The sequence below is a fragment of the Gadus morhua genome, chromosome 22 (assembly GCF_902167405.1).
Source record: "Gadus morhua chromosome 22, gadMor3.0, whole genome shotgun sequence".
In the NCBI taxonomy this organism is placed as follows: domain Eukaryota; kingdom Metazoa; phylum Chordata; class Actinopteri; order Gadiformes; family Gadidae; genus Gadus; species Gadus morhua.
This window is the reverse complement of record NC_044069.1, coordinates 10,882,240-10,902,239: the sequence shown is the minus strand read 5'-3', so window position 1 is coordinate 10,902,239 and position 20,000 is coordinate 10,882,240. Positions and strand designations below refer to the sequence as shown.

At 48.8% G+C, this 20,000-nt stretch overlaps 1 protein-coding gene across 1 annotated transcript in view; it reads left to right on the top strand.

Annotated features, from left to right (window-relative positions):
- The window catches only part of LOC115536137 (RNA-binding motif, single-stranded-interacting protein 3), a gene marked incomplete in the record, with an annotated part of 196,809 nt that overhangs the window by 141,156 nt on the left and 35,653 nt on the right, over positions 1 to 20,000 (top strand). The window contains 1 exon segment of the mRNA XM_030347821.1: positions 3,697 to 3,776. Coding sequence (XP_030203681.1) covers positions 3,697 to 3,776 — 80 coding nt within the window.

The following is a 20,000-nucleotide window of genomic DNA, read 5'->3' as shown; positions in this document are numbered from 1 at the left end:
TCTAGTTGGGCGGTAACTTGCAGTATTAACACCGCAGTCAGTGCTTTCCATAGTGGTTTGAAAAGTACATTTATTACTACGCGACCCATCTGCCTTTTCTTGTAAGTCTTCCATCCTAGCGAATACATTGTGCATTTCATGTTTTAATTCCAACTTGACTCCCACGAAGTGGAGTAGGCACTTGGGTTGAAACTTTAACCCTTGTGGCAAACAATCGCGCCTGCGCTAGCTTGTTACCACCAAGAGAAAGATGTTCTCTGCGCAAGAAACAACTCTGAGGGAAACGTGGGAGGGAGGAGCAGAGGGGAAACCCAGCCACGAAGTCTTGGAATGAAACTATTCCCCGCCGACGAGCCGATATCCGAGGCCTTGGTCCACATCGGAAAACCGGCATTGTTTTCAGTGTCGACCACCGCAACAGCACATTAACGTCTTAACATTTCTTTCCGTCCTCCTCATACTTTGGAGAGGCGTTTCGGCATAGGTTTTATGGCCATGTTTGTTCTGGATTTGACACTAGGCTACAGAAAGCGTTCGTTGCCGTTAGTAGTTCTGCACTGGCCGCTGGCTCCACTGCTATTATTGGAGCACAAGCAACAGAGAACTTTCACGTGTGTGCGTGTGTGTGTGTGTGTGTTTGTTTGTGTTTGTGTAATTGTGTTGGTCTTGATGTTTGTGTCTTTGTGTGTGTGTGTGTGTGTGTGTGTGTGTGTGTGTGTGTGTGTGTGTGTGTGTGTGTGTGTGTGTGTATGTGTATGTTTGTGCATGCGTGCGTGCAAGCATTTGTGGAAATGTATTTGAATGCATTGATGGGTGTGGCAATGTATGTGGCAATGTGTGCCTAGGTATGTTCTCATGTGAAAGTGTTCAGTAATGCTTTTCATGTATGTGTGTGTGAGTCAAAATGTTCTTAGCGTTCTTTATAGACACTATTAATGCTTGGGCGTGGGTATGTGTGTGTAGATATACTTGCATTTGTGTGTGTGTGTGTGTGTGTCTGTGTGTGTGTGTGTGTGTGTGTGTGTGTGTGTGTGTGTGTGTGTGTGTGTGTGTGTGTGTGTGTGTGTGTGTTCATGCTTTTGTGTGTTTGTGTTAGTAAGATTGAATCTGTGCGTGCGTAGGTGGGTGCATTTGTGTCATTGTGTGTGTGTGTGTGTGTGTGTGTGTGTGAGTGACAGAATGGGGGGGGGGGGGGGAGGGGTAGCCAGTGGAGGGATAGCAGGCGTAGGAGGCCTGATGCAGCCTGGCTCAGCAGCACTCAGGCAGGCAGGGCGGGCCGTTTAGGGGCCGGAAGCGACGGTGGAAACAGGATGAGTGGAGTCGGCGCTGGCACACGGTGAGACAGAGAGAGCTGACCCACATAGCGCTCTGCCTAAGCCCTTCCCCTTATGCAGAGACAGAGAGGGATGGCCTGGGAGGTGGAGAGGGGTGGGTACAGGGGTCGGGGGGGGGGGGGGGGGGGGGGGGAGGAGAAGGACGACATGGGAAATGGGAGAGAGGACGCGTATTTTCCGGAGCTAAAGAAAGTGTGGAACGTCGCCACGGGACGGGGCAGAGCAGGGTTGGGACGTCACGCTAAAGGGTGGATGGATGGCGGCAGCGGGAGGAAGAGGCAGGAGGAAGGGGAGAGGAAATATAAATGGGAAGGGGCCATCAGCGAAGAGTAGAGAGGGGAAGAGGGGGTTGACGCGGGTGTTACAGGTGAGGGATCGGGGGAGTGGCGGCGGGGAAGGGGGGGGTTAAAAGACGGGAAAGGAATGAGCAAGACATCAAAAGAAGAGGTGCAGCAGCGGGCCGGGAGGAAGATGGATGAGAAGGATGGAGCGATAAAGAAGGAGCTGACAGAAAGAGAAATGCGAGGGGTAAGATAGGGAGCGGGGGTGGGGGGGTGGAGGGGAGACACGGGGGCAGCAGAGGAGGGCTGGGAGAATGGCTTCTTTTTTTCTTTTTTTCCCCACGTGAGACAGATTGAAGCGTGAAAAATCGTTATTGCAATGAGGCCTGCGCAAGCCTGCCGCCGATTACAATAAAGGCCTTTATGAACAATAGCTCAGGCAGGCATTCAGAAGTTGACACACCTTCATATCGGCCCTTTTGTGTATATTTCTTAGATGTTCAGCCTGGAGTGTTGTGCATGTGTGCGTCTTTGTGTGTGTGTGTGTGTGTGTGTGTGTGTGTGTGTGTGTGTGTGTGTGTGTGTGTGTGTGTGTGTGTGTGTGTGTGTGTGTGTGTGTGTGTGTGTGTGTTTGTGTGCGCATGCGTGTTTAGCTGATACAGATTCAGATGAGCCACGTGAGATACCTGATCAGTATGCAGTAGGCACATAAACAGCAGCATTCAAGCATGTTTGTGCATGTTTGTGTGTGTGTGTGTGTGTGTGTGTGTGTGTGTGTGTGTGTGTGTGTGTGTGTGTGTGTGTGTGTGTGTGTGTGTGTGTGTGTGTGTGTGTGTGTGTGTGTGTGTGTCTGCATCTATTTATGTATTTTCCCTGTCCTTTTGAGTTTGGTTAGGGGTGAATCGCACAAATATTCCCACAAGCATAGGAAAAGAATAGTGCATGTGTATATGAATATGTCCGTGCTTGTTCATGCGTTTGTGTGTGGTTTTACTTATCCATGTGTGCATGTGTCTTATTTATAAGTAGTAGATTCTGTGTGTGTGTGTGTGTGTGTGTGTGTGTGTGTGTGTGTGTGTGTGTGTGTGTGTGTGTGTGTGTGTGTGTGTGTGTGTGTGTGTTTGTGTATGTTTGTGTGTGTGTGTTTGTGTTTTACTTATCCATGTGTGCATGTGTCTTATTTATAAGTAGTAGATTCTGTGTGTGTGTGTGTGTGTGTGTTTGTGTTTTACTTATCCATGTGTGCATGCGTCTTGTTTATACGTAAGTATTAGCTTTGACGCCTGTGAAGCTAGATCTGAGACCCCCATTGCCCGGCCCCCCCGAAACGATGTGTCATCTCAGTGCTCCACATTCAGAGATAATTCACTTCCACTAGCATTTGACATGCTACTCTCTATCTCTCTCCCTCTCTCTCTCTATATCTCTCACTTTATAGTATCTGTGTCTCTCTCTCAAACTTTCTGTCACATTGCGTCATAAAATTCAACCTCTGACTCTAATCTGGTGCTTTGTCTTCTGTCCCCGGTAGGCAGACGGAGACAGAACAGATGCTGTTACTGGATTGAGTTCAATGTTTGATATCTCTTTATAGAATTACAACAACGTTCGGAAGATTAGAGGCAGGATCCGTTCATAGAGTCGCATCGCCTCATGTTCTCGCTCTCGTAACATGTGATAGAGTTTATTCCAATGTTCTCTGGACCTGAAGAAAACTGTTGAAATGTCTCCCCTCATAAGATATACGTATGGCAGATAATTGTAACTTTGTTTAATTTAAAATATGTATGTAATATGTAATAAGTAATAAAAAAATATTCTTTTTTTAAACGATGGCGTGAACAAAAAATCTATAGAGAGGAGGATAGAAAGTAGAAGCAAAGAGCCAGAATTAAAAATAAAAGAGAGAAAGAGAAAGAAGGAGCAAACTAGAAAACAGAAAGATCAATCCCCAAATAGAGGTGGGAGGGAACGAGAAATCGGGGAAAGGAGTGAGAGAAAAAATGGAAGGAACAAGGAAATCGAAACAATTTAATGTACACTTGAATCCCTTTTGAATCCCATCCTGTTTCTTCCCACAGGATGGAGTCTACAGAGAAGTGTGAAGTCGTTATCCAGCATTTCAATGGAAAGTACCTGAAAACCCCGCCAGGCATTCCAGGTAGGTCCTGTCACCATACCTCCCTAGACCTGCGCTCTTCCTGTCTGTCCGTCTTTCTTTCCATCCTTCCTCCCCTCTTCCTTACTTTCTTTCCTCCTTTCATTTGTGTTCTATCTCTTGTACCTTTGTCTGTCTTATTTTAGCTCCTCCCCTTACAAGCATCACTTCTGATTGGATTAGGGAGCTGCCCATCTCAGATTGGCTGCACACCGTGATGTATTGTGTGCAAAGTTGTTTCCGACACTTGAAGCTCACAGACTTGGCAAGACACCAATAGCTGTTGTTTGCCTTGCTCTCTCCTGGTTGCTGCTCCTCCCAGCGTCGTGCTCATCCTCCTGAGCGCGCACACACACGCACACGCACGCACACACACACACACACACACACACACACACACACACACACACACACACACACACACACACACACACATGCTCCCTAATGGAGGGGAAGGCTGTAAAGTTATTGGGCCTTTTTAATATTCACCCTCAGACCTCTTGCCGTTCCTAGCAATCTACCTGAGAGCCTTTTTACCCCCTCTATTTTCAGACATCCCTCTCTTTCTATCTTTCTCTCTCTCTCCCTCTCTCTTTCTTACTCTCCATCTATCTCCCTCTCTCGCTCCCTTTGTGGTGTCTTCTTATCCTCTGGAACTGAAGTATAACTGAGCTAAAGCATACAGACAAGCCGGCAGTCTAATGCATGTTTGCTTCGAGACACAAGACCAAAGAATACCTAAATAAGAGGGGCAAAACAAAGAACTAGGGAGAGGGAGAGAGAGAGATAGAGAGAGAGAAAGAGAGAAAGAGAAAGACAGATAGAAGGGATAGAGGGAGACAGAGTGATAGAGGGAAAAAGAGAGAGATAGAAAGTGATAAGGAGAAATATAGAGAGTGATGAAGAGATAGAGACGGATAAAGAGAGATAGAGAGTGATGAAGAGATAGAGAGAGATAAAGAGTGAAAGATAGAGATAAAGACAGATAGAAGGGATAGCGAGAGATACAGGGAGATAGAGTGATAGAGGGAAAAAGAGAGCGTTGAAGAGATAGAGAGAGATAAAGAGAGAGATAAAGACAGATAGAAGGGATGGAGAGAGATACAGGGAGATAGAGTGATAGAGGGAAAAAGAGAGCGATAGAGAGAGATAGAGAGGGATGAAGAGAGAAAGAGAGTGATGAAGGGATAGAGACCGATAAAGAGAGATAGAGAGGGATAGTGGGAGATAGAGATGGAGAGAGACAGAGAGAGATAGAGGCAGGGAAGGAAAGCACGTTAGGCTGAGGAAACTAAAGCGCTTAGCCCTGCAGTTTCGGGGGCCAGCCCCAGCCCCAGCCCCCATGTCCCTGCAGGCCCCACAGAGCAGAGCACCATGGCTGAGAACCCCCCCCTCCCCCCAACCTCCTCGCTCCATCCTCCCACTGCCGGCTGCTTCCATGAACACCACAAACACTCCAACCCCTGTCCACCGGGGAAGGGGAACGGCCGTATAAATCCCTCTCTCTGCCGCCCTGCAATATTCCAGGTTTATGTTTCTCACGTTTTTTTTTTTTTCATCTTTGCCAAATCTCCATATTGGCTCAGTGGAGCGAGTAGCCGGCAGCGCTTTGAAGAGGCGAGGTGGGGCCAGGGGGGGGGGGGGGGGGGGGGGGGGCTGGGGGGAGGCTGAGGCTGTAATGGGAAACCTTCAGAGTGGGTAATATCTCAACTGACCTTCCCCCTTTAAGGGCTCCATCTGCCAGCCACGCAGGACGTATTATTGTTAATGGGTCAGCGAGAGCGGTGCCAAGTGTGGAACATTTAACGGACCTATGTAAACCAGGTCCTCAGTGTTTGAGGGACTCGGGTTTACAAGGTCTGTGTGTGTGCTCGGGTACTCCTGGCCTATCCCTCCCTCTGGCTCTCTCTCTTTCTATGTTTTCCCCCTTCTCCCTCTCTACAGGCCTCTCTACCTATCTCGCTCCCCATTCTCTCTCTCTCTCTTTTGCTCTCTCCCTATCTCACTTGAACTCTCTTTCTCCCTCTCTATCTCTCTCCCTATCTCTCTCTCCCCATTCTCTCTCTCTCCCTATTCTCTCTCTCTCTCTCTCTCTCTCTCTCTCTCTCTCTCTCTCTCTCTCTCTCTCTCTCTCTCTCTCTCTCTCTCTCTCTCTCTCTCTCTCTCCCTATCTCTCTCTCCCCATTCTCTCTCTCTCCCTATTCTCTCTCTCTCTTTCCCTCTCTCCTCTCTTTCTCTCTCTCTCTCTCTCTCTCTCTCTCTCTCTCTCTCTCTCTCTCTCTCTCTCTCTCTCTCTCTCTCTCTCTCTCTCTCTCTCTCTCTCTCACTCTCTCTCTCTCTCTCTCACTCTCTCTCTCTCTCTCCCTATCCCTCTCTCCCCATTCTCTCTCTCTCCCTATTCTATCTCTCTCTCTCTCTCTCTCTCTCTCTCTCTCTCTCTCTCTCTCTCTCTCTCTCTCTCTCTCTCCCTATCCCTCGCTCCCTATCCCTCGCTCCCCATTCCCTCTCTCTCTCTCTCTCTCTCTCTCTCTCTCCCTCTCTCTCCTCTCTCTCTCTCTCTCGCTCCCTCTCCCCCTCTCTCCCTCTCTCTCTCTCTCTCTCTCTCTCTCTCTCTCTCTCTCTCTCTCTCTCTCTCTTCTCTCTCCCTCTCCCTCTCTCTCTCTCTCCCTCTCTCCTGGTCTCTCTCTCTGCGTCTCTAAGTGTCTGGCGCGCTGTGTGACCGTGCCCACGGGGTTCGCCAGCTGCCCCCGTGCCCACTTGTGTTGTCAGGGTTGCCATGGCGACGGGTTGTTGTGGGAGCCGTGTGGCGGCGGCGGTAAGGTCCTCCCTTCCTGCCGGGCCCCGGAGCCTGCGTGGCTCAATCAGGATCGGCTACTATTATTCCAGTCGCAGATGTAGAGAGGCGCTCACTCCTCCGACTCTCTGTCTTAAGTCCTCATTATTAATATTATTACAGTCTTTGCCTTAAAGTTGCGTGGGAAAGGTTTCATCCCACGGAGCGATTGAGCCAAGCCAAGAGCTGTTCTGTGCTGCCCCGGTGTCTCTGTTGTGGTCCGTGTTGATTTGCTATCTGCTAAACAGCGATGTCTGGACATTCCTCCGTCATCAACCTCAGATGTGGGGCGCAGATGTTCTGCACTGCACGCACAAGTGTGTGTGTGTGTGTCCGTGTTAGTGTGTGTTTGCCTGCAGGTTTGCTGTTTTGTTTGTAGTTTTGCGTGCTAAGTTCTGTGTGTGAATAAGTATGTGTTATTTCTTTCTTCTTCTTGGTGTGTTGCCTTGGTATGTGTGTGTGTGTGTGTGTGTGTGTGTGTGTGTGTGTGTGTGTGTGTGTGTGTGTGTGTGTGTGTGTGTGTGTGTGTGTGTGTGTGTGTGTGTGTGTGTGTGTGTCCTGTTGGTGGTATTTCCCTAGAGCCCGTTGCTATGCAGGGCAGCCTCTTCATCTATCCCAGTTTGACAGCTCTGCCCCCCCCAGGGTCTCCTCCACACACAGCTCAGCGGGACCCCCTGGGGGGTCTGTGTGTGTGTGTGTGTGCGTGTGCGTGAGTTCCTGTGTCTGTGTGTGTGATGCTTGTTGTGTGTGTGTGTGTGTTTGTGTGTGCATGGGTGCCTGTATCTGTGAGTGTGATGTTTGTTGTGTGTGTGTTTGTGCGTGCGTGCCTCATGCTTGCGTGTGTGTGCAGCAACTACGTGTTCTTGACAGGGTGACATCGATGGCTACACCGTGTGAGTCTTGACAAGTGTGCTCAATCCGTACACGTGCTCTTGCAAATGCACACGCACGCGAGCACACTCGTAAACAGAAACACACAAGCAGGAAAACCAGTCACGCTCTGCTTGCCTTGACCTGAAAGCGATGTCAACATCCGGCCGATGTTAATGAGACCTCTTTCCTGTTTAGTTTTTTTTCCCCTACTGTTCTTACTCTCATTCTTCCTCTGAGCCATTTAGCAGTTATAGTGCTCCGCGCTGACAGCTGCGACCCCACCCCATCCCTCAACCCCTCACACACGCACACACACACACTCGCACGCGCGCACGCACAAGCACACATACACACTCACTCACATATTTGACAGAAATGTATGTTCATGCACCCACGAGAGGCTGGGCATTGTATGAACACCCCCCCCCCCCCCCCCCCCCGTTATCTGATAGGCATCGCCCACTCAGCCTCTCCATCACCGAGACGGGGAGAGAGAGAGGAAGTGGCCATATGGCGACTAGGCTTACTTATAGTTACAGTTACAGGTAGCCTGTGCTAGATGGCTAACCAGCAGGGGGTTGCGGAGGGGGGGGGGGATGAAACAAGGATAGAGTGACATGAGACGTTAGCAGATGGCTGCTAATGACGACGTAGGCCGTCACTTTTAGATCCGTTACCTTTCTTGAAGACAGAGCTATAGACAGAGGCGTATAAAACTCACCCCTGTCACAACATGATACGATGAGGAGAGGAGGACAGATGGAGCGTGCATTGATTACATCATCATCATCTACTGCGTCAAACCAACATGAGATTAATCCCAATATCACATGGATGTCACTTGGCACAGGTGACCCTACGATGCGGTACTCACGCCCACATCTCAGTGTTCAATATTCTTCTGATCATTCTGCTTTTTGACGTGTCAGTCGTAGGGTTGTTTCTAGCACCTCAATAATCACACCAATAGTTACTGGTAGAATGTTTTCTAATTAACGACAACTGTGCAACACAACAGCTAAGGTGTCAACGCTGTTGTGTGAGGCCATGAAAGGCCTGTCATGCCGCCTCTCATACTAATATATTGTTATTTACACACAATGAACACAGATCGATCTGAGGCACCATCAAGCTCTAAAGAAGTCCACAATTTCACAGCCACTTCCTCAGCCAAACTGTTCAGGTGTGTGTGTGTGTGTATGTGTGTGTGTGCGTGAGAGTGTGTGTGTGTGTGTGTGTGTGTGTGTGTGTGTGTGTGTGTGTGTGTGTGTGTGTGTGTGTGTCTGTGTGTGTGTGTGTGTGTGTGTGTGTTAAGGGCGGGTGTGGTGGAGGCAACACGTGCTTCTGATCCCGGTCCTGAGACAGGCACTTGATGGATGGACCTGATGGAGCACTGGGCCTGTTTAGCTATTCTGTGCAATGCGGCAGCCAGCCTTCCCCAGCGCGCTTGTGCCGTGTGCGGCGGTGTGTGTGTGCACAATCACACGGTCACGCACGTCCGGGCATACACCTGAACTATGGAGAGATGCACACAAAGGCCTGCATGCGCTGGAATGCTAATGCGACATGCAGGTGAGAACATATATAGACATATACACACACAAGCACGGACGCATAAAAATATGCGTGCGAGTCTTCTGTGAGAAATAATATTAAGACGTGTCCAAGCCCGGGTTAGTGTGCTTAGGAAAACAGTCACATCGGTTTGGATCTACCCAATTCATACACAATAATACAATCTTGCAACTGGGGCCGTAAACCGTACTGAGCCCTACAGGCACACATGGTGATTTGCAGCGCGACCCTGGACTATGGGAGAAGTCAAAGGCGGTCCGGATAAAATGTGATTTAATCCACGCTGGGCGGTCACCAGCTGATTTTGTTTCACGTCTCCTGCCATGCATTTAAACAGCTTAACGGATAACTTCAGCATTTTCAACCTGGACCCTATTTTCCCATCATTTTGGGTTTAAGTGACTAATGCGGAAAACAATTTTAGAAATTGTTCCAATATTGAGCTAGAGCACTTCAGCCAATGTAGGTCTATGCAGCAGTGGCTCTGATACCGCTCATGTACGTCCAATAGATGTGTTTGTTTTAGCCACTGACAGGCTCTTGTTATTATAAGTGTCAGCATATTGAAAGGATCCCTACAGAGACTTATTGGCCTTCCGCTTGATCAAGTCTGTTTTGTGTCCTCGCAAGAGTTGAGTTGTTGAACGAAGAAAACAGAGGAAACGTGAGTTGGCGAGTGGAGTGCCAGGAATGGGTTTGCTGTGTTGGACGGCAAAAAGCGCAACTTATAACTAGCGTTATCGAAAAAATTTGGGTGAAGGTGGGTTGAGATTGCAATGACGACAGGGAGATTTCCTGCAGCAACACAATTCTTGCGATATTTCCAGCAAGACTAGGTTAGACACAATTAAAAACAGACCGCAACAAGCATTTTTTATTCCTCTGTGGGGATCCTTCCCATAATCTTGTCAGGCCCTCATAATAACAATCCAAGCCTGTCAGTGGAAAAACTAGCACTTTCAGAGAACATTCATTGTCTGGGCCCTATTGCCCCATAGGCTACGAAGCAGCTCAAAGGCTGAAACGCTCTTGCTCAATAATGGACCATTACTCACTTGGACGCAAAATCACGGGAAAACTGGGGTCCAGGTTGAAAAACCCACCCTATTTATATTGTAATACAGAGCCACGGACACACAAGCAATTGTTAGATGATGACAGGGAGTGTCAGGGCTATGTTATGGGCTCTATTGTGTTTCTCCAGCGGCAGGAAGGAAGTCACACAGGAAGCGAGTCGACGGCTGTGTACATGGCTGCTTCATTACTCTGTGGCATCAAAGTGATGACGGGTACGCAATGCATGTATGTATGTATATTGCGGTGTTTTTGCCTGTGTGTGTGTGTGCGTGGAGGTATGAAGGGGTGAATGAGGTTTGTGTTCTGAATCGGATCAACTTCTAAGCTAAAGGGACTTATGATAGGATCCTACATCAACTGCAGGAACTTTTGCTCTCTCTCTCTGTCTCCCTTCTCTCCGTCTCTTTCTCTGTCTCTTTGTCACCTATGGAATCGTTACATGCCCCTTTCTACACAAGAAAAGGAAGGCCTGCTCTTCCTCCTATGAGACCCAATGCACAACCGGCAGTGTTTTGATCCCAGTCCTACGCAGACTTTACACCGTGGCACCAGGCTGTGTTCAGTGCAGCCGTCAACAGAGGTTCAGAGCGGATCTCATTGTGTGTTCATTGTGTCCGCGGCTCCTCTCGGCGAGTCCCTCCTGCCCCGTCCGCTCGCCATCCCCCTGCCTGTGCCAATATGGCAGCAGAGCTGAAAGTCGGCTCCAATTGTCCAATAGATGGGAGATAAATAATGAAAACCACATCAGGAAGCAGCCTCAGTGGCCCAGGGAGATGGAACCAAACGGAAACATGCAATATGTACAATCTCCCCCCGCTTCCTTCGCTTTCACCCCGCTCGGCTCTGCCTCTCCATCTCTCCCGTGCTCTCTCTCTCTCTCTCTCTCTCTCTCTCTCTCTCTCTCTCTCTCTCTCTCTCTCTCTCTCTCTCTCTCTCTCTCTCTCTCTCTGCCTCCCTCTCGCTGCTCTCTGTCTCTGGGTCTCTCACCCTTCTTGTCGCCTGTCTTTTATCCGGCTTTGAATTTTTGATGTTTTTGCAAACCCTCTGCCAGTATCCACCCTGTCTCAGGGGGGGGGGATACGTCCTCTCCCTCTCCCCGCTCCATCTCTCTCGTCCTTTATCTCACACTATTTGTAAAAGACAGATCCATACATGCTGTTTTAGAGTGGGGGTCTGGGGTTAGGGGGGTTAAGACAGCTGATGCATAGAGGACAAAAGCGATATTCACGGTTAGGGATGTAACGATACATGTATTCGTATTGAACCGAATAGGTATGGACGTCACTCGTACCGAACCGTGACGTCTGAACCGGGGTATGAACCTGACTTCCGTGTACCGTTACACCCCTATTCGCGGTGGGTGCCGAGGACATGGCGCGTTCTTTCAGTCTCGTTTTAACATCCACTTAGTCGTAACTCGCAAACGTGACTGCGTGTGTGGAAACCTACCCCCGGGCTCCGGCCCCGGCCCTAGGTTGGGGTGATTCTGTGATGGCGAGGTGGGCCAGCGGTCCAGATGACATCCAGGGACGTCTCGGCCAGACTGATCCCAGATAGGGCGGTGGGATTAGCGCCTACCAAAACAAAGCACGGCCAAGCGAACCGAGAGGGCCAAGAGAAAACTATGAAAGGCAGAACTCTGGAGAAAGCTATCCCCCCCCCCCCCCCCCCCCCCCCCCTCACTCCCCCCCCCCCCCTCCCCCCGCCAAAGAAGACGGCGCCGAGATAGGCCGGCCGAGACAGCCTACACCGTCAGAGCATCCCTCGGCGAATCAAAGCGGGTTCCAAATCTCCTGGTAAGTCTCCGGAAAGCCTCTCAGAAAGTGTCAGTCATACTTCAGTAATCCCTGTTAATTTCAACAATCCCGCCCACACTCGCCTGCTTAATAAGCACCCTGTCAGTGGCTGGGTTTTTTTTTTCTTTTCCTCTTTTTTCCCTTTTTTTTTCTGTCGAGATGTGACACGCGCAGCCAAACGTGACTGCTGGGACTCGGCTGACGTCGCGCTACCTCTTTGCAAAGGACGAACGGTGACACTTTTTCTTTCTTGTTGTTTAGGTGTTTTTTTTTGGGGGGGGGCTTGCGCGTGGTCACGACACACCTCATGTTTTAGCGCTGACGCACGTCCTGTCGCTTCTTTACATCGCGAGAAAAAAAACCAAAAAAGGTCAGCCTGGTCGCGTATCGGGGTTTTAATCTACTGCCCTTCGTCTCTTGCAGAACCCGAGAGCTTTGGCCGAGGCTGAGTCAGCCCAACTTTCTTTGACGCATTATTTCTGGGGTGACACGCTCCGACAGCGCTTTAATAAACATCGGACGCGGATCAGAATTAGCCGAGGGACAAAAAAACACATCACGTCAAACTCACTTTGTCCCGACGCCCGTCTCTCAATAAAAGGTGGGAACACACAGGAAGTTATTATCGGCAACCCCCGAGTCAATCAGACCGCATCCTCTCGCTCTATCTCTCCCCCTCTCTCTCTCTCTCTCTCTCCCCCTCTCTTTCCCCCCCCCCCCCTCTCTCTCTCTCTCCCTCTCTCTCTCTCTCTCTCTCTCTCTCTCTCTCTCTCCCCCTCTCTCTCTCTCTCTCTCTCTCTCTCTCTCTCTCTCTCTCTCTCTCTCTCTCTCTCTCTCTCTCTCTCCCCTCTCTCTCTCTCTCTCTCCCCTCTCTCTCTCTCTCTCTCTCTCTCGGAAAAGGAAAGACGGGGATCCATTTCCCCTGATGCGCTTTCTCATTATAAGCTCATCTCGCCCACAGACAATAATCTGGATTTGTCACGCTGTGTTTGTTTTGCCACTGAACCGTATCCATCACAGCCGGAAAGCCACCACGGTGACAGCCGGTGTCGGGGAAGAACGAGAGAGAGACAGAGAGAAGGAGGGGAGGGGGTGCCACTTCTGTCACTTAAAGGAAACATGTAAAGATATTTAAGTATTCACCTGCAACCCCATCTCTCGGTAGGACGCAGACATAAGCTCTTCTGATTGGCTATAAATTGAGAGTTTGTGTGCAGTGGAGCACATCTAACTCCTGGAGAGGGGCTGAGGAGAGGAACGACAGACTCCCTCCTCTCAAAACCTCTCCTATAGAGAGACGGAGGGATTGAAGGGAGAGGAAGAAAGAGAGTGTGTGTGTGCGTGTGCATGTGTATGAGTGCTTGCGTTCACGCGCTGAGGACGTATTGAGACGCACGGCAAGAGACGCGTTTTCAAAGGCCTTGAGGAAGGGTAGCAATGAAACACGCTACTCAGATTACTGAAGGCACCGAAAAAGACAAACCCAGAAAAGTCGATGCGGCGAACACACCAGGGAAGGGGAAGATCAACCCTTGGCCAAGCCGCTGGTTCTCTGGAAGGTCAACCCGCAGTAAAGTTTCACTTCACTTTGTTGTCTGGTTTTTTTCCCGGAGATGAAAGGCCGAAACTGGCGACGCAACCGGTTCTCTCTCTGAACGCCACCTCTCTGCCCCGCGCCCAGCTGTCCGCCCATTTTGATCATCCCCCGCCCTCTCCCTCCCTCTCACCCGCACACACGCACATACTCATCCTTTCCTTTTGTCCTCCCCCGTTTGTTGTCCCTCGCTCCCTCCCTCATATTTCTGCCCGCGCCCTCCTGTCTTTTATCCTTAACCTTCTCCTGATGCTCCCTTTCTTCATGTCCCCCCCCCCCCCCCTCTCTCTCTCTCTCTCTCCCTGTCTGTCTCCCTCTTGTCCCATCCCTTCTTCCTCCTTAGTTCCTCCTCAACTCTCGGTGTAGTTTCCAGTAACATCTCTGTCGCTCTGCACTTCATTACAGCAATCCCTCCGTCACCTAATAGGCGCTATCAGCTTGTATTCTTCGAAACCGTTTGATCGTTCCATAAAATCTTTATTGGTTTGACATTATGGGGCTATAGAATAATTTATCAACGTTGAAGTGAGTCCTATGCCCGATTGGATTGCCTGCCTCATGCAGGTTGATTGCATGAATGAATTGGTTCCAAACTCCAACACAAAGGACAATGTTTTTCTTCGTACTGGTTCTTATCTGGCCTATATCGACGCTAATGACCACACTATTGCTATCAGTAAGAATCCGGCATTCACCAGTTATTCGTTATGGGTCATCTGCACACAAGCATCTGACCATCTCATCGTCCTTCAGATCTTAAGAGAGAAACGTCTGATGAAAGGAAAGCCATGACGTGTTCATCATTGATCGTGGGAATAATCTTTATGGAATGGATTTTTGTAAATGCAGAGATGCCGTGTCAGTTTCTGTTGGAGGAATCCAATGATGAATCGCTACTTTTTCCCCCGTAATTGCTTGCCTTATCTCCAATAGAAGGCAGTGAGCATCTGCAACATGTTACTAAAATGGATGTAGTTTAGTTTAAATTGACAATGGCCCTGAATTTTATTTGAATATGAATAGGTAGAAATTTGACTAATTTGAATTATACTTGATTGTAAATAAGATCATTAACATTAAATTACCCTATCAAAGCCTTATGTAAAATCTCATCGCCTGCCACTGATTGAGTTGGTGTTAATTCAGAGGTGGGGTTTCAATGTTGGACTCTTCAATAAGCTCAGGTAAGTTTAGCATTTATGTTTGCATAAATCCCATTCTTCAGATACACCACATTAACTGACCGTATTTTGCAGAGTTAACCAAGCTAGAGGCAACAGTATACTCAATTCAACATCGATGCCAAGGTAGGACTGCTAAATATTAGTTTGCCACGCAAAAGTTTAGCTTGTTGCAATTGCAGAACTTAAGACTAAGTTTTGTAATTGTGTGCAGGAAAAATAAAAGTGCGTCTCTCTGTCCATAGGTTTCTTCTCCCAAAAGTAATGTACACCAAAGTATAAAAAAAGTTTTTCATAATGCACGGAGATTGCAGGGGGGGTGGGGGGGGGTGGGGGGAGCTCTCCCTCCCTCCCCCCTCCCCCACCCTCCCCCCCACCACCAGCCTGTCTTCCAGATTGAAGATCAGGTTAGCTAAACGGCCTAGCCGTGCTCCGAAGCACCTGAGGTATGGGAGCAATTCACCAGATGTGCATTCTGTGGTTCAACAGTCGGACTCATTAGGTTAAGGAGTATCAGAAACAAGCACACATCCATGCACGTAGTAACACACACACACACACACGCGCGCGCACAGACACACACACGCGCACACCCTGTGCCAGTGAAAAGAACAGTGTTGGTGTTTGTTATGCTACATTTACAGGAGAGGACAGATATAGTTTAGCAAACCCTGCTGACGCACCAGAACTCACCTCAAGGTTGTTTGTTTGTATCCTCTTGTGTGCACTGTGTGTGTGTTTGTGCACTGTGTGTGTGGGGGTGTGTGCGTGCGTGTGCCAGGAAAGCAGTGCACCACAAAAAAACCAAACTGAAAATCAACATCGGGTATCTGTTACGCCCCATAGACGTCATTGTCACGGCGTCCCGGGACACAGAGGGCAGGGAGATAAATCCGGTGGTTCTGCCCCCGAAATAGCTGCAGCGGGCATCTGTTAGAGTGAGCTGTGTGGGAACAGGCAGGGGTTACTGGGGTCAGCCAACTTATTTCTGTCCCCTCACCAGACCTCCTGCAGGGAACGCCCATTCATTCATCCCATCTCCTGCCAGCCACACAGGGCGCGCACACACACACACACACACACACACACACACACACACACACACACACACACACACACACTCACACATATACACACAGACATATATACAGAAACACACACACACACACCGGTATATTCACACACACACAAAGCGAACAGACACATACACACACCTATGCACTCAAACTCACAGCCCCCCCACCTCCGACAAACACATACACACACACACACACACACACACACACACTTACCCAACACCAAATACACAACCATAGAAAGAGTCCTTGATGGATACAAAAGCACATTCATGCAAAGAGGAGCAAGGACACATTGATACATGTCTGTTTATAAATACTCCCAAAAACACACATACGCACACACACATTTATTTAAACACATATACACACACATGCATATATACACACACTCAAATGAACTCGTAAACCCCTCACCCACATCCCGTGTGTATCCTGAAAACTTGTCCTGAAACCACCCCTGCAATTTGGTGGCACTTCCCGCGCACCTGGGTGTTGTCCCTGCTCTGTTGCCATGGAGATAAGCGTGTTTGGTGTGACAAACTTCCACTGCTGCCCTTCTAGCCGTAACGAAGGACACTGGATGAAGGGATTGGATGTCATTGCTCTCTCCCTGAACTCTCTCCCTGAACTCTCTCTCTCTCTCTCTCTCTCTCTCTCTCTCTCTCTCTCTCTCTCTCTCTCTCCCTCTCTCTCTCTCTCTCTCTCTCTCTCTCTCTCTCTCTCTCTCTCGCTCTCTCTGTCTCTCTTTCTTTCTCTCTCTCTCTCTGTCTCTCTCTTTCTCTCTCTCTCTCTGTCTCTCTGTCTCTCTCTCTCTCTCTCTCTCTCTCTCTCTCTCTCTCTCTCTCTCTCTCTCTCTCTCTCTCTCTCTCTCTCTCTCTCTCTCTCTCTCTCTCTTCTCCTATTTACCTCTCTCTCACTCTCTCTCTCTCTCTCTCTCTCTCTCTCTCAGTGTCCGCACTAGCCCAAAGGTGGAGCCCTTCCGCACACCCCACAGGTTAGCTGACCGCTAGCATGCAAGCGGTGGCGCTGAGTTTTTTGCTGATTCTAACTTGGAACAGTACATCGGTTAATGTGGAATTTTGTGCCCTTTTTTGTGACATTTTGCTGAAGTGCTGACTGTGTAGCCAAAGGCTTGATGTGTGCACTGCCTAGATCATTGTGCCCTCTAGCAGGCCCTGGCTTGCAGTGAGATGCAGTAGGCTTGTAGTCGGCTTCTGTTAGGCTTGTAGTAGGGTTGCAGTAGGGTGTTAGTGGATTTTAAGTGGGCTTATAGTTGGCTTGTATTAGGCTGGTAGTTGGGTTGTAGTAGGCTTGTAGTAGGCTTGTTGTAGAGTTGTAGCAGGGATGTAATGGGCTTGTAATAGGCTTGCAGTAGGGTTTTAGTATGTTTGTAGTGGGCTTTTGGCAGGCATGTAGTAGGGTTGCAGTTAGCTTGGACTAGGGTTGTAGTGGGCTTGCAGTTGACTTGTGGTAGTGTTTTAGTGGGATTGTTGGGGGCTTGAAGTTGACTTAGAGTGGGCTTGTTGGTTGTAGAAGGGTTGGGGTAGGCTTTATAAAGGCTCCATCTAGCATGTGTACAGGTGCTGACTTATTGCCGTTGTTGATGCAGCACACTCAGCACAGAGTCACTTATGATAATAACAGCACACACACACACACACACACATAAACACACACGCACACAACCACTCAATGAGAGGCCCTGACCTGATCCCCAACCCCCCATCATGTATACAATCACACACACACACACGCACGCACGCACGCACACACACACACACACACACACACACGCTCATGAATTGCCTTGAACAAGTCATATATCTCTCTCCCTCTCCAGATGTAATCTTGCCATGGTTACACTCAGATCCATTTTTCAGGATGTCTCATTTTCACCCTTGGCAAAACCAGGTGGAGTATGGTCGAGCATATCTGTGTGTGCATGCGTATGTGTGTGTTTTTATGTGTGTGTGTTTGTTTACTCAGCGGTGTATCCAATTCCGGGTTGCGGAGCAAGCAGCCTTGGAGATCAGGGATTATACAGCAGATTTCTAAATGGAGCTGATATCGATTACTGGCGAGGACAAACACCACGCCACATGGTTCTCATGCAGGCTCTTAAAGCTAGTGGCCGGTTAACTGCCCTTCTCAGCCCTCTCCTCCTTCACAATAAAAGCACCGCTTGACCCTCATAAAGACCGACCCTCCTATGAGACAATCTCACCGCTTAACACATGGATCTTAAAAAAACGCCTGTGGTTGACTTATAACGACGAATATTTCTCCTCATGAATAACGGCGTTAGTACGTGTAGTATGTTTGGATCTGCAGATGGCTCTTTATTAAAGTATTTGCTATAGTTCGAAGCTGAGCTTAAATGATTGTATTGTTACCATAAATCTGTGGTTTCAGGTTGACATTTGAGCATCATTATAACTATGCTTATTGTATAACATTGCGAAAAAAACTGAAATGTAGAAAATTCATTTCAGGTATTTTTTTTCGAAATGTTTTTTGTTCGGTTTTTATTAAATTCATACAAAATGCCATTTTGCTGTCCTTCATACCAACAAGATGGAAAACTACCTCAAATCACCACGTATACATATAGATATGTACGACAATAGTTACAGTGTACACGTTCACACACACATACACACACACACACACACACACACACACACACACACACACACACACACACACACACACACACATACTCAGGATGCAGGAGAAAACTCATTATGGCTCTAAGTCATCTTGGCACGGTGAACTTCCATGGTCGGCCATACCGCCAGAGCCCCTTCAGCCTACAGCTGTTGCTAATGAACCCTCTACACACACACACACACAAACACACACACACACACACACACACACACACACACACACACACACACACACACACACACACACACACACATACACATACACGTATGTGCACACTCAAACACACACACACATACACATACATACACACATACGGGCACACGTACGTGCACACTCACACGCCCACAAACACATCCATGCTCACACACCTGCAAACCACACACACACAATGTTGCACGTGAAACTTTTTTTTTTTTTTTTTTTTTCGTGAACTCTCAACATGTTTGAAATTCGCAACACTGCCATAGTGAGGCCCTGGATCAGGGATCTTTTCATAGGTTTCGAGGCGGGCTCACTGCTAACGTGCACCGGAACGTCTCCCTCCCTATCTCCTCCCTCGCAGCGTCAGCTCCTCTGTCGACTCCCCCGTCTCTCTGTTGTCTCCGTCGTGAGTGTGAGACAGGTGGGGGGTGAGAGTCGGTCTCCCTGCGGCGCAGCCATCTGTTCTGTATAGCGTTCCCGTTCACGTCTCCCTAACCCTCCCTCGCCGGCGACCTTCCTGTCAGTCACATGCACTCTCTCTCTCTCTCTGCGACTTCTCTATCTCGCTCACTCTCTTTTTTGTTTGTTGTTTTCTTTTACTCTCTCTCTATGTCTCTCTCCCTCTCTATGTCTCTCTTGCTCTCCCTTTCTTTGTTTCTCTCTGTCTCTCTGTCTCTCTCTATATATCTGTCTTTCTCCATCTCTCTCTCTTCCTCTCTTCTGCACTCTCTATCTCTCTGTCTCTCTCTCTCTCTCTCTCTCTTCTATCACTCTTTCTTTTTCTCTCCCACAGGCACCCTCTCGCCCTTTTCTATATCTCTTTCCCTCTCTCTATCTCTTAGTCTGTCAAGCTCTACTCTCTCTCACTCCTACCAAACACGCACTCACACACGCACACAAAATACCCCCACACACACACACACATACGTACAATCCGCACCCACATTACAGAAGCAGCCCAATATTTCGGCACAGATTTCGTCTTTAGTAATTGCCTCTGAAGACGTTTAGAAAACAGGAAAAGCATATTAGTGTAGTGGCTCTTCGTTTGACAGAGCCCCCCCCACCTAATCACCCATCTCCCAAAAACAACACGTGAGTGGGAGAGACGAGGGCAATAAGTGAGCAATAAGTGGCCATTGTGGTGGGGATTGTAGAGAGGCAGCACTGGTGTTGAGATCCGGTTAACTTGTCAGCTAGGCTCATTATGGGCAAAAACTAACCGTGTGTGTGTGTGTGTGTGGTGGTGATGGTGGGGGCGGGGGGGGAGGGGGGGGGGTGGAGGTGGCGGAGTGTAGCTGAGCACCAGTCCAAATCACTTGGGATCACACAGCCATTATAAACCAAG